This window comes from Aquila chrysaetos, chromosome 25 (genome assembly GCF_900496995.4).
Source record: "Aquila chrysaetos chrysaetos chromosome 25, bAquChr1.4, whole genome shotgun sequence".
NCBI lineage: Eukaryota > Metazoa > Chordata > Aves > Accipitriformes > Accipitridae > Aquila > Aquila chrysaetos.
This window is the reverse complement of record NC_044028.1, coordinates 1,593,652-1,606,485: the sequence shown is the minus strand read 5'-3', so window position 1 is coordinate 1,606,485 and position 12,834 is coordinate 1,593,652. Positions and strand designations below refer to the sequence as shown.

Below are 12,834 nucleotides of genomic sequence, written 5' to 3'. Positions count from 1 at the left end.
CTGGCGGCAGCCCCTGCCTTTTCCCACCCCGCTCCTCCCACCTTCTGCTCGGCTTCTTCACCCGCATTTTGCAGCTGCCCTGTGCTCGGGGGCAGGCAGGGATGCAGGCAGGGATGCAGGCAGAAGCCGCTGCTCCGGACAGCTCTGACTGTGTCTCCTGCCTGCAGGAGCATCTCCGCAAATACTCGCCCTGAAACACCGCTCTGTTCCACACCGAAACCCCAGGGAATCCGTTTTTTTCCCCAGCCTGGTCCAACAGCACCTGGGTCCGTGTGCAGACTTTAATTAGGTTTAAGCATTTCCTCCCCTAAAATGTAGGTCAGTCGTAATTAGTGTGATTCCTGCTGCTGCCAGCTTGGCTTTTAATTAAGCTCCTGAAGTGGAGGTCGATGCACAAGGAGCTTTAGTTTTTTCGGCTGCTCACCAGATGTTTGTGGTCTCTTTGGCTCGGCTGGTCCATGCTCGGGACTGGGGCCACGTTCTCCCTCCCTCCCTCCCACTCACGGTGGCCGGTCACCCGTGGAGCACGGCCTCGCTGGGGACATGGCCACGTCCCCAACCAGAGCTGCCCCTTGGCACACACTCTCCTCCGAGCTGGAGGTGCTGGCGTGGACGTGGGGCTGCGCGGGAAGGGCGCTTGTTTGGTGTGGTTTTTAACGTGAAGCTCCCGGTGTCGTCGTCCCTTGTCATCATCCATCACACCAAGCATCCTCGTCCCCCGTGAGGGCTGCTGGCGCTTGTGCCGAGATCCGGGGCAGCTGGGTGCTCCAGGGCTAATGGGGAAACGCAGAGTGTTTTCCTTCCCCTGCAGCTCCTGGCACGGCATCCCTGGTGCGGTCCCCGGCCAGGGGGACCAGGGGCCAGCTGGTTGCCACCGCCTGGGGACGGCTTTGGACGAGCATTGCACCGGTGCAGAGCCCGGAGCTCCCAGCCCCTGCACCTTGCGGGATGCGCCGGTGCCTCCGGTGCAGCACCGAGACCTGCAGGTAGGACCCGGGGTTTTGGAGGGCAAGTTGAGCTCAGAAAGTGGATCTTCTGCAGAAAGTAAATCTGCCCCATCTCACCCGCAAAACGAGTGCCTGGCAGTGTGGTTCTCCGTCCGCTGGGAAGGTGGTGAAGGTGCAGCTCCTCCGCTCGGATTTTCTTAGCGCCGTTCGCCGTGGTGCGTGTTTCCACCCCCGGGACGGCTTGTGGCCGTGCTCGCCCAGGAGCCGTTGTGCAGAGGCACTGGGAGCAGCAGGGGGGACCCTCGGTTTTAAGCACTTCAAGCCTTCAGCAGCCCCGGCTTCGTGTCCTGGGGAAAGCCTTGGCTCCGTGTACGGGGCACGGCGAGCTGGTCCCGAGCCCCCGGCCGGCTTCCCAAGTGCCTTTCGGCTCCCCCACCCCGCAGCCTGGCTGCCTATTTTTACCGCTCCTGGGCTGTGAATCACTTCACTCTCTCGTCTCGGTCGCTGCCTTTGAAGGTATTTATAAACCGTGATCATCTCCCCTGCGCCTGCTTTAGCAGACTGTGTAAATTTAGCGCTCTGGCTCACTCCTGCCCTCTCGTCCTTGCCCATATCCTCGCTATTCGGCAAGCATAGATGTGCAGAAGCCGAGATGATCCCCCTGCCCTAATTAAAAATATCAAAACAGAAATTAAGAGCCTCGCAGGCACTGTCCTGGCAGGGTGGTGCTGGGCGCCGGCATCCCAAGGTGCCTGGTACTTGGTGCCGAGCGGCGTGGGATGCGCAGGGATGGCTCTCGGCACGTGTATGCTGTCGTTTGCCTGGGAGGGTTTTGGTGGCACCGGAGGTGGTGGCGTGTCCAGTGCCGGCAGGGCGAGCTGGTGCAGAGCCCGTGCTCCTGCTGGCCGGTGCTGGGGAAGGTGGGGAGCGGGGCCGAGCTGGCAGAGCCCAGCCAGGGTCAGGGCAGCCCTGGCCATCCCATGGCCGCATGCCTGGGGAGGGGAGAGCACCCCATCCCTGCTCCGGAGCAAATGGGATTTAAATCGGTCATCACCAGAGCAGCGAACGGCTGCCCTGTCCCACCAGTGTACTGTTCCCGGGCTGTGTTTTCATCACGTCCTACTGATTAGCGTGCTAATTTCTGTGGATCTAGCAGGCAAATTAATCTCTTCTCTGCTTCTTCCCCTGGGACTGCTGGATCTTTAGGACTGTGTTTGACGGATGTTTGGAGAGCGTGGTGCAGTTCACCGGGACGCGGTCAGCATCCGTCCGCTGTCCTCACTGGCCGGCACAGCTGCCCAGAGGGGCACCGATGGGCTCTCTCCGCGCCCAGCACCGCTCCTGGCTCTGCCAGGCTGTGCTCCAGGCAGTCACAAAAAGTTTCCTGTTGGCTTTGGGGAAAATCCTGCAGGGCAGTGTGGAGGGGCACTGTCCCTTCTCCTCCTCCTTCCCACCCTTCCTGCTAAAAAGAAGCAAAAAGCAAAACAGGAAAAAAAAACCCCAAACCTGAGAGAGAAACCGGTGCTCACTGGGAGAAAAATGAGTACAAACCACAGGAAGAGGACTTATTTTTAAGTTGCTGCCTGAATATGGAGTAGTTGGCTGTGTCTTTTGAAGGCTATTAAGATGGGATGCTGGTGCTCGTTAATTTATTGCCAGAGGTCTTCTAGCCTGAGCCGCACACTGCACTAAATCAGCCTCGCAGACGCGAGGATTTAAGTATCCAAATAGATGTAGCTTGCAGCAGACGCAGGGAATGATCTTCTGGCTGGGCCACGGTGCAAATGGCTCCAACAGGCGCTGGGACCAATGTATGCAAGTTTAAAAAGTGGGGAGAGGAGATCAGCCCAAGGGTTTGGGGGGAAACGTCGCCCGGGATGGGGGTCTGGGGTGCGCGTGTCTCCCTGGGGTCCTCGACGTCCTGCAGCTGCGCTTGCCCCTCACCACCCTTTCTCTTCTCTTTCAGAATAAGGTGCTGACGGTGGATGGGGTGAAGGTGAAGCTGCAGGTATGTCCCCGTGGCCCTGGTAGCAGCCCCCTCGTCCCCCCGCCCTGGGTGTCTGGGGCTGGGCGAAGCCCCTCGGCAGAGGAGCACCCCAGAAGCGGATCCCCCATCTCCATCTCCATCCTTTGCCGTCACGTCTCCTGCCCCAGAGCAGCCTCACGAGTCCTTTTGGCTGCTCTATCCCCTCGGCGGGAGCCTGCTCGAGCCTGGGGGCTGTTCTGGCTGTGGTCACCCCCAGCCCAGCCCACCCGCCTCCTTGCCGCTCGGTGACCGCGGCCAGAGCCGGTGAGACCGGAGCAGTGCCTGTGGGGTCTGCCCGGTGTTTCCAGGCAGCTCCTGCTTTGGAAGACCTGGAGTATGGTGAGAGGGACCGAGATCCTCCAAAGGGATCCGTGTCCCCTGGCTCAGCCTGCATCCAGCCCGTGGGACATGCAGGAGATTTTGTGTCCCCCCACAGCCAGAGCCGCTCCGGCCCCCCGAGACCCAACTGTTTCTCTGACCCCTGTGCCAGGAGCTCAATAACGACATTAGCACTGATCTTCCCCCGACAGCAGTGTGGCACTCTGCAAATGTATTGCTGCATTAAAAACTGATAAATTAAATTAGCGGGTCCCCACGCATCCATCTGCTGGATGGATTTTCCGATTAAGGGACATGTCGGGAGCCCTTTGCCACACACCATCGTCTCCGTGTGCTGAGGAGCGGGGAGGTGCTGCTTCAATATTTATTGCACTTACTATTTTTCCTATTACTGTCCCTAGAAGCAAAAGGCTGAAGAAGCTCCCTGGGGTGGCACCGTGCCGTTTGGTTTGGGGTTGGTTTTGGTGCTAGGCGGGTCCCTCAGCCCACGCGGCGGCAGGTCGTGGCTGACCCCTCTGCTCCCGTCTGCCTTCCAGATCTGGGATACGGCCGGACAGGAGCGCTTCCGCAGCGTCACCCACGCCTACTACCGGGATGCCCACGGTAAGCACGGCCGCCTCCGCTTCCCCCGGGGGGACCCCCCCTCCCTCCGGCTCTTCGGGGCCCCGAGCCGTGACTCCAGGCCAGATGAGTCGGGAATCACCGGAGCGGTTTCCCTGTAAGAAGCAGCCGCCAGGGATGGAGGAGCCTCTGCGTGTCGAGGTGCAAACACCAGGACTCCAAGGCATTGCCTGGGGTGGATTTAAGCACGTTGCTTTCTATTTTAGAGCAGGGACCTCAGCGGTGCTTTAATGCCGCGTCCCCAGGCGTGACCCGCAGCGGGGGGTGCGCTGCCTCGGGGAACGGTACAGAGCAAGCTCTGAGCCGTGGGCTCTGCTTGGCCGTGCTCCTGCCCGGCACCACGGCGCCGGCACTAACGCACCGTCCCTCTCTCCGCAGCACTGCTCCTACTCTACGATGTCACCAACAAAGCGTCGTTCGACAACATCCAGGTACGGCAGCACCCCCGGGCCCCTCCTGCCCGTCCCTCGTGTGCGATGGGCTGGGTGGCGGTTGCGGGTTGGCACCGGGGAGGGGAGGCGTGCCGCAGGAGACGTGTGTCGGACATGTGAACCGCGATCATTTCCAGAAGGGCTGTGGTTAATGCCGAGCGCCTGTCTGACGGCGGGTCTGCCTACAAGGACACCAGAGGACAGGCAGAGAAGGTTTTCCTTTTCACAGCAAATAAAAGGGGTGATGGATTCACTTCACCGGCAAATTAATGCTGTGTGTAATTACAGCACCGGCTGGAGAACTTGCTCCGGTAGATGAGCACAGGCAGCTTTACCGAGCGAGGTGCTCCCTCGTTCTCCTTCACACCTTCGGGTCGGGCTTGGGCACCGCATTGCCCCCACCCGCCTTAGTGCCAAACCCAGGCAGGGGAGAGGGTCGCATCCTGCCGCACGCTCCTCACCCCCAGCAGACCTGCCCTTCCTGACGGCTTTTGCGGGGGGTCCCTTGTGCTGCCCAAGTCTGCCCCCTCCCCGCAGACCCAGCCCCCCCCCTCCGTGTGGGTGCTTTAGGGGTGCTGGGGGGCAGTGTCAGAGCAGAGGGCTCCGTTAAATCTGGCAGAGTTGGGGAGAGAAAATGCTGACCGTGGGCACATTGCTGGCCCTGGCATCCCCTCCCCTTGCCCTGCTGGACCCGTGCGGCTGCTGGGGGCCACCTACACCAGCACCGGCAGAGCGTGCCATGAGCCTGGGGAGCAATTAGCCCTGAACGAATAGGATGTAATTGCTCATGTCCTGGACACGGAGTACACTGTGTGCGTCTGTGGCGAGCAGGCTGCGTGCCTGCAAAAACACCCTGTTCGATAGCGCAGGAGGTGCCGTGCGGCATTAACACCCCGGGGCTGGGTGTGGGGAGCTGTGATCCACCACACCAGCTCCCAGGGGGTCCTGCACCACCCTGAACCCCCTGACCGCCTGGTCCCAAGTGCCTGGAGCTATCCCTGCTCCGCAGCATCCTTCTGTTGGCAGCCCTGCGCCTGCCCCCCGCCGTGCCTGCAGCCCTGTGGTGGGGGACGGGACACATCCTGCCACCCTGTTCCCACGTCACCGGCACTGAGAATGCTTCCTGCAAGGTGGGACTGGTCAGCGGTGGTGTTTTCCAGCCCAAGGAGCTGGATGGCTTGAGGAGAGGCATCTGTTGCCGGGCAGAATGGAGAGTGAGTGCTGGTCGTTAACCAGGCTGTGGGTCTGCACTGACGTTGTGATCCTGCAACAAGACAGAAAATCGCCTGGAGGTTTCACGCTGCTGGGTAACATGGTCCCATCTGCAGCATCAGCTCTCCTGGCCCCATGGGGACACGGGAGGGACGGCTGCGGGAGGGACGTCCATGGGGCACACGCAGCCCCGGCGGAGAGGAACGAGCACCCTGGGGCAATTGTGCGGTGCTGGAAGGAGGGATGGAGGGGGAGCGGTGCCAGAAGGGAGCCCGAGGGGGGTTGTCGGCAGTGACCGAGTGTCCCTTGGACCAACACATCCATGGAGCTGAGTGTCCCGAGCCCAGCCGGGGTGCGATGGGCTCCCAGGGCTGCATCCACACGTGTTGGGCTCCCGTGTATCCTCGGTGACAGGCTCTAATCCTGAATCACCCCTTGCTTCCCTGGCTGGCTGGGTGCTGACGCGGGATGCTGCTGGGCAAGGAGCGGCGGTGGAGCGGGGATCGCCCGGCGCTTGCTGCGAGTCCAGCGTCGGTGCTCGGAGCTGGGGCAAGGGCTGCAGCAGTGCTGCCCACCTGGGAGGCAGCAAGCGGCTGCTCGCACCGCGGGGTCAGGGATTACAGGGAATTAGGGCAGGTTTGATTAGATTAGGCTGGATTAGAGGGCAGGGAAGCCACCCCACGGCTTGGGGAGGCAGGTTCAGCTGCCTGCCGGGATGAGTGTGCTTGGCACGAGGGCAGCGCATGCAGGACATGGGCATGGGGCACATCCCGGAGCAAACCCTCAGCCTTATCCTCCAAAAAGAGGTTTAGTCTTAATGTCCCATCCGAGGGGGAATTTGGGTTAAAGTCCTACAAGCGCCTGTGGTCAGATGGAGTGGGCAGCAGGGTTGAAAGGCTGCTCTTGTCCTTGAAAACTGGGGCTCGGTCAGCAGCCAAAGTGGGGTGCCGGGCTTGCTCGGCAAAGCAGGTCCCCCGGGGCTTGGTGGCACCCCAGGGCGCCCGCTCATCCACAGGGCCAAGTCGCTGGCTGCTGGCTGGCTTCTCCTGCCGAACCGCAGGGGAAGAGGCAGCTCCTCTCCCCAGGGTGCTGCTGAATCGCAGGGGACCTGTGGGACCGGCTGCTCCCTGCCTGCAGCTCCCGCCCTGTACAGCCGAGTTTGAGCTGGGCTTTTTGTTTTGCATCTAACCCACAGCCACCTCCTTTCTGTGTCCACGTAATGCCCACCTGGCATTGCTCAGGGACGGCAGCGTTTCCCACAGAGGATGCCTGGTGCCCAGGACCGGGGCAGCCCCCCATCCTTCCTCCTCCTCCCAGAGCTGTTGCTAACCCCTCTCTCTGGCTGTCTCCCTCCAGGCTTGGCTGACAGAGATTCATGAATACGCGCAGCAAGATGTGGTCCTGATGTTACTGGGAAACAAGGTGAGCCTGGCCCCACGGCTTCGCCAGAGCCTCCTCTTCCTCCACTGATGGTCCCGTGATGGGGCCACGCTGCAGCCACGGGCAGAGGAGCCTGGGAGGTCATAAGGGGACATAGGGGTTGCCTGCTGGTGACCTTCCAAATCATCCCAATTTGCTCTTTGCCGTTACTGTTGGCAGGTGGATTCAGCCCAGGACAGAGTGGTGAAAAGGGAAGATGGAGAAAAATTAGCCAAGGTATGTGAGTTGTCCGTCTGCTGCAGCCAAGTCAGTTGTTATATGCTCTGACTGGGGATGTGCAAGCGTGCCAGCATGTACTTGATGATGTACACCAGTGAAATGGTTAACTGGAGACCAGTCTGACCCAAAATATGTCTGGGAGCACTTTGCTTTTCTTCCCTTGTCTTGCTCTCCTCTTCCTCCTCATCTGCTCTACTTCCTCGAAGCTTCCACTAATGTTTTTCACCTCTTTGTCCTCAAAAATTATTTCCAAAGTTGTGTAAGAAACGCCTGAGCTGTGAACCCTCGCTCAGCTTTTCCTGCTCACCGCGGCAGAGCTCCTCTCCCAGCGTGGGGTATGAGCTCCTGCCACAGGCACCAATGTCGGCCGGGGCTCGGCACGAGCCAGGAGCCCCCGGGAACCCCCCGGGTGATGTTTGTGACACCGGTGTGTCTTGTCCCGCAGGAGTACGGAGTGCCCTTTATGGAGACCAGCGCAAAAAGTGGCCTCAATGTTGAATTAGCGTTCACAGCCATTGCAAAGTAAGTGACTGGTGTGGTGGCCGTGCTGGGCACCTCTCCCACGGAGGGGACAGCAGTCTTTGAGATAAAGGCTGGCACTGTCACCCACCTTTTCATTCCCTGGGCTCCCACCTTCAGCTCTTGTGCTGGCAAGTACTTGCCATCTCACAGGAGAGATGAAATGTCTCATCAGGGGGAGCTTTAGCAAACCATCTAGACGGAGTCGAGTTCAGCTGAGCTGGGCCAGGCAGCTTAGAAGCAGGCAGCGTAGGCAGAAAAGTAACGTTTTTCCCCTTCCTGCAGAGAACTGAAGCACAGGTCCATGAAGCTGCCCAACGAGCCCAAATTCAAGCTCCACGACTACGTGAAGAAGGAAGTGAGAGGCTCAAGCTGCTGCAGGTCCTAATGCGCTCGGTGCGTTTGTACAGAGACTCATGCCAAGTGTTCGTGCGCCGCGCTCTCTCCTCGTGGACAATGTGTGCATGTCTGTCTGTCGTGTCTGTATCTGCCTAAAAGGTGAGCTGAGACATGGGGAACGGAAGCAGCAGCAGCAGAACAAGCTCGCTCAGATGGGGCGGACGCTGGCCGTGCTGCAGCCACGTGCCAGGCGCTGCTCTCCAAGCCCCCATTGCATCCATCCGTGCTGCGAGCCCTCCGGCTTCCCTCGCCGGTTGCTCCTGCCTGGCTCGCAGCCGCTCGTCCCCATGCAGGTGGGAGGGGGGCGGTCGGGAAGGGACTGGGGTGGGCTGGGGTCTCACCGTCGCTCCTTCCAGGGCCGGGGCAGTCGGTAGACCCGGCTGTCTCTACCCGTTCAGCAGCAGCCAGGAGCATCACGAGGCTTCTTTAATGTTAGTAACAATTACGGTGTGACTAAGGGGAACGAATGCCTTCTCCACACCAAACATCTGGGTAGGAAAAAGTCCCAAATTCCCTTTTCTTTCCCTGCGTACCTGGAATTCAGCTGTTCAGAGCCCTGGCCTGGGGCACACCGGAAAGACTTGTTTTCAAGGCAACCATTTTTTGTAGTTGCTTACTTATGTCTGTCCATCTTTCATGTGGTTTAACACACCTCCTCACTGAAGGTTTCTCCTCCTCCCTGCAGAAGACAAGAGCTTAGCTGTCTGTTGAGTAAGCTCCTGCTAACCTATCTGTTGTACAGAGATTTCCTGAATGTCTATCTGTTCGGTAAAGGCTTTGATTCTCTTACTTCTGCTGTTTCGAGTACTTTAATTGAGAAGAAATCTAATGTATTGCAGCTTATTCTAAATACCTTCATGTAAGCGTGATAGCGTTTTTAGACTGCAACAATGCTTTGGTATCTTCAAAGTTCTCTTGGGACAGCTCTTTCTTTTAACTGAAGAAAGCTGGGGGAAATGCTGTAGGCATTGATTTTACAGGTTTCAGACTCTCCTGCCAGCTCTCTTCAATGGACTCCTCATCCTTTTGGTCTGTGTCAGGCATTTGGCTTTTTTTTTTTTTTTAAAAGCTGCACTTCTAAGTACAGATTTGAATTTGGATGAAGTGTTTGGCCTGTGGCAGTTTTCTTTGAAAATTCCACATGCACAACACCAGGTGCCCACCACACTGAACCTCCTCGTGCTGCCCTAAATGGGCCACTTAAAATAACACATCCTTCACTCTCCAGCCAAGCACGAGCGCTCTCAGCAGTTGGTTTAGATGCCCCTGCCCCTTGTTTTGCTCGGGGTGTTAGCTCCGGCACTGCATTCCTGATGCGCACAAAGACCCTCCGCAGCTACCGTGTGCGATTCAGACAGGCAGGGACTCCTCAGAGCTACAGTAAAATGAGCAGCTACTGCTTAAAGTGGGTTCTGCACAATAACAGTATGAAAAAGGATCCTAAAATAAACCTACTGCAAACAGAGCATTTTTTCCTAAATAGCTTTTTAGGGAGAAACAAGTCTTTCAACTGTCTGATCTAAATTTTATTTAAATTATTTACTGAAAAACTGTTCCTGCAGGAATACTTGCAGCGCACAGCCTAGAGCAGACCCCTGCTGCGAGTGCCAGCACTGCAGGAGCAGGCAGGTGAGCTCTGCTGGCAGCAGTAAGCAGGGGCTGTGGGAGAATGGCAGTCAGGGCCCCCCCTCCGTGTCCCACCTCAGCCGCAATGCTCCCCACAGATCCAGGGGGACAGCCAGCACTGGCAGAGCTGCTCCCGCCAGAGCAGCAGCCATCTATCCCTCAACCGAGACTTTCTCCGAAATAACTGGAACAACTCTCTTCACCTTTACCCACTCTAGAAGGCAGCAATGCCTGCTACAAGTGCTCTCTTAAGACTTGTTCGCAAGTAGCAATAGAACACAGGGAACGCTCTGAAAGTTGCTCAGGTGCTGTCAAGAAGTGCACAGGAATCTGTAAAAACTCAGTTTCACGCTGCTTTGGTGAGCTTCGCTGTGTTCCTGTGGCTGCTACTTGACCAGTGTGTCCTACATGAAGCTGCTTACCTTAGAGCCACCTCCATTCTCATTCTGGGCTGTGTAGCACACACTTGCTGGCTGAGATTAAGGAAAAAAGGGACTGGGATTTCCTCGAGTCCTGAGCTTGCTATGTACCAGTATTTTGGTATCCCAGCTGTGCAGGGAAGGGCCAGCCCAGCAGAGAGGCACAGAACAGCAGTCAGGCAGCTCCAATACCCAATCTGTGCCCAGGTCTGATTTTGGCTCTGTGTTTTCTCAGCCTGACCTTAGCAGTGCAGCACCAGCCCCTGTCCTGATGTGCCAGTCACTGCATGGTCACATTACTCCAGAAGCTCTATGGAGTCTCCCCCTAAAGGCAAAAATAAGCAGCAGTATTCTTAATGCTCCCATCAGGTTGCTGCCTTCCCTCTCCCTCACAGGGCAATAAAGCCTTGCACCTTGCTGTCCTGAAGAAAAAGCTGGCAACTCTGAACTTACTCCTTCAGTGGGGGACCAAAACTAATTTAAATAAGATGTAAATGTGACCCTTTGAATACTTTAAGTATGCCTGTTGGGAGCCAACTCTACCACAGCAGAGATATCACAACTGCATTTGTGGTATTAGACCTAAACTTTAAGGCAGACTCAGTCCCCATCTCTCCCAGTCACAAGTTCCCTCTTTGCGACTGGTCTCCCAAAGCCTGCACATTGACCTTGCCCTAAAGCTCTTCCTCAGACTGTTCTTTGGCATCTTCTCACACGGGCCTTTACTGCCACCAAGCGATGAAGAATTAATTGTTCGGTGCATTCAAACAAGCCAGAGGACTCAGCATTACATGCAACTTCTCATTTTTGCTGGCTCTTGTTTACAGCTTTTGTTTCATTCCTGTTAATAAATTTTTTTAATAATCTTTGTGGCTACAATGCTGTTTTGATTGTCTAATGTACACACCTGCACTGTTTAATCATTCAAATAGTTCAGCTCATTCTTGAGCCCATCCAGATCCTTCCATTACCAGCATGGGTTCAGGCCCTCCAATGCACCCAGCAAAAAAAATTAAAGGGAGCTGGGCTAAGCTGAGCTGCAGCACATCTTTGAAGATGCTCTGGTTCCCCGTAAGTGAATGATAATGGCAGAGATGGTCTGCTGGGTGCCCAAATGCAGTTTAAAGTTGGTTTGTGGTTTTACATACCACCCATGGGATTTGTAAAGAACAGAAGCAAAAGCAAAACAAGTCTTTTGAAAACTTTATTAAATCTGTAAGCTATAAAATTGGCCTAATATAGAAGCCAAAGTGGAGATACAGCAGCAAACAATTCAAGAATTACAAGGCTGCATTTGATTTGAGGCTGGGGAAAGAACATTACCCAAGCAACTTATGTTCCAAAAAGTGAGTTAACATCAAGGACTCCCAGATTTAAATTGTGTCTATGTGATCTGGCACTGGAGTTCAGACTCTGAGTCCTTTCCATTACCCACACTACTGCACCCACCACCTGCCATGATGTTTACCTTAAGCTACCCCATGTGGTAGAGTAGAAGTCAATGACTTTTGATTCCTATACTTCAGCCAGTTCTGCAGCTGCTTCTTTGCACTTTAAAAACTGCCCTGACTTGCAAGTTACACAGCATGAGAAACAACAGCTTCCCCATTTGATACAGCGGCCCCAAAAGAGTGCATTTTTTAGCCGTACTCAGAACTGCATCACTTGCTCCGTTCCGGAGCCTGCAGCCTACACTATCCCTTGAATAGCAGCTACGCCAAGGCACGAAGTGGTTACTCCAGCCCCAATTTCACCCGCCTGAGACCCACTCGTGCTTTCCCTGCAGCTTCCTTATGTAGCTTACGGGCGGTGGGGATGAAGTCACCCTGCCTGTGGCTCACCACCCCACACCGGCCGAGTCCGTTAGCAACAAGCGATACCGCGTTTAACCATCTCGGAGCGGCGGGAGCAGCCCGCCCTGCGGGCCGGGCAGCCTCCCAGCAGGCAGGGCTAGCCGGCGGCCACCCGCCGTTCGGGCACGGAGGGTGCCGGTGCCCGACCCGCACCGCCCCAGACCCCTAGGAATGTCCTCCGTTCATCGCCCCCGCCTCACCGCCCTTCAGGCCGCCGCGATCCTGTTAACGCCGGTGCGATCCGGTTCCCGCCGAGCCCTGAGGAGAGAAGGCGGCGCGGTTAAGAGCGGGCCGCCCCGACCCGCCCGGCCCCGCCGGGGCTCTCTCGGGCCTCAGCCGCGGATCATCAGCAGGGGCTGCGGACGCCCGCCGCCCTCAGACGAGGTGTCAGAAAGGTAGATAGAGAACATCACCGGCCCGCCCCCATTACCGCAGCCCGCCCCCGGTTACCGGCCGCGCCGCCCGCCACCGCTCACCTCCCGGCTGGAAAGGAGGGGTGGTCCTTCTGCTGCCGACTTTATAGCTGCCCCCACGTCGCTATTGGTCAGACTGCCTGCGGGCAAGCCAATCGCGAGCCGTTGGCGTGATCGCTCTCCCGCCTCTCTCAGCGCTCATTGGTCGCCGCCTTTCCTCGCTCCAATGGCGCCGCGCGGCGCAGCGTGGCCCGAGGCGGTGGTCTGCCGTCGTCTGATTGGACCCTGGAGGAGGCCGAGCCAAGCCAGTAGCAACAGTGGTTGTAACATAGAGTGACGAGGAAAGCGCCAATCAGCGCTCGGCCGCGAG

The 12,834-nt window shown here is 57.3% G+C and overlaps 1 protein-coding gene, 1 long non-coding RNA gene and 1 other non-coding gene across 3 annotated transcripts in view; 1 reads left to right on the top strand and 2 right to left on the bottom strand.

Moving 5' to 3' along the window:
• The window catches only part of RAB26 (RAB26, member RAS oncogene family), a 34,222-nt gene extending 23,158 nt beyond the window's left edge, over nucleotides 1-11,064 (top strand). The window contains exons 3-9 of the mRNA XM_030002283.1: nucleotides 2,914-2,955; nucleotides 3,849-3,915; nucleotides 4,312-4,364; nucleotides 6,933-6,998; nucleotides 7,176-7,232; nucleotides 7,681-7,757; nucleotides 8,040-11,064. Coding sequence (XP_029858143.1) covers nucleotides 2,914-2,955; nucleotides 3,849-3,915; nucleotides 4,312-4,364; nucleotides 6,933-6,998; nucleotides 7,176-7,232; nucleotides 7,681-7,757; nucleotides 8,040-8,142 — 465 coding nt within the window. The 3' untranslated portion in view covers nucleotides 8,143-11,064. The remainder of the gene's footprint in view (nucleotides 1-2,913; nucleotides 2,956-3,848; nucleotides 3,916-4,311; nucleotides 4,365-6,932; nucleotides 6,999-7,175; nucleotides 7,233-7,680; nucleotides 7,758-8,039) is intronic.
• Nucleotides 11,065-11,389: 325 nt separating this feature from the next.
• Nucleotides 11,390-12,731, bottom strand: LOC115336035. The gene is made up of 2 exons (XR_003921598.2): nucleotides 12,528-12,731; nucleotides 11,390-12,309 (listed from the first exon to the last, which is right to left on the bottom strand). It is a non-coding gene; the product is annotated as an uncharacterized LOC115336035 (long non-coding RNA).
• On the bottom strand, nucleotides 12,379-12,469 carry LOC115336052. Its single transcript, XR_003921601.1, has one exon. It is a non-coding gene; the product is annotated as a small nucleolar RNA SNORD60 (small nucleolar RNA).
• Nucleotides 12,732-12,834: the final 103 nt, after the last annotated feature.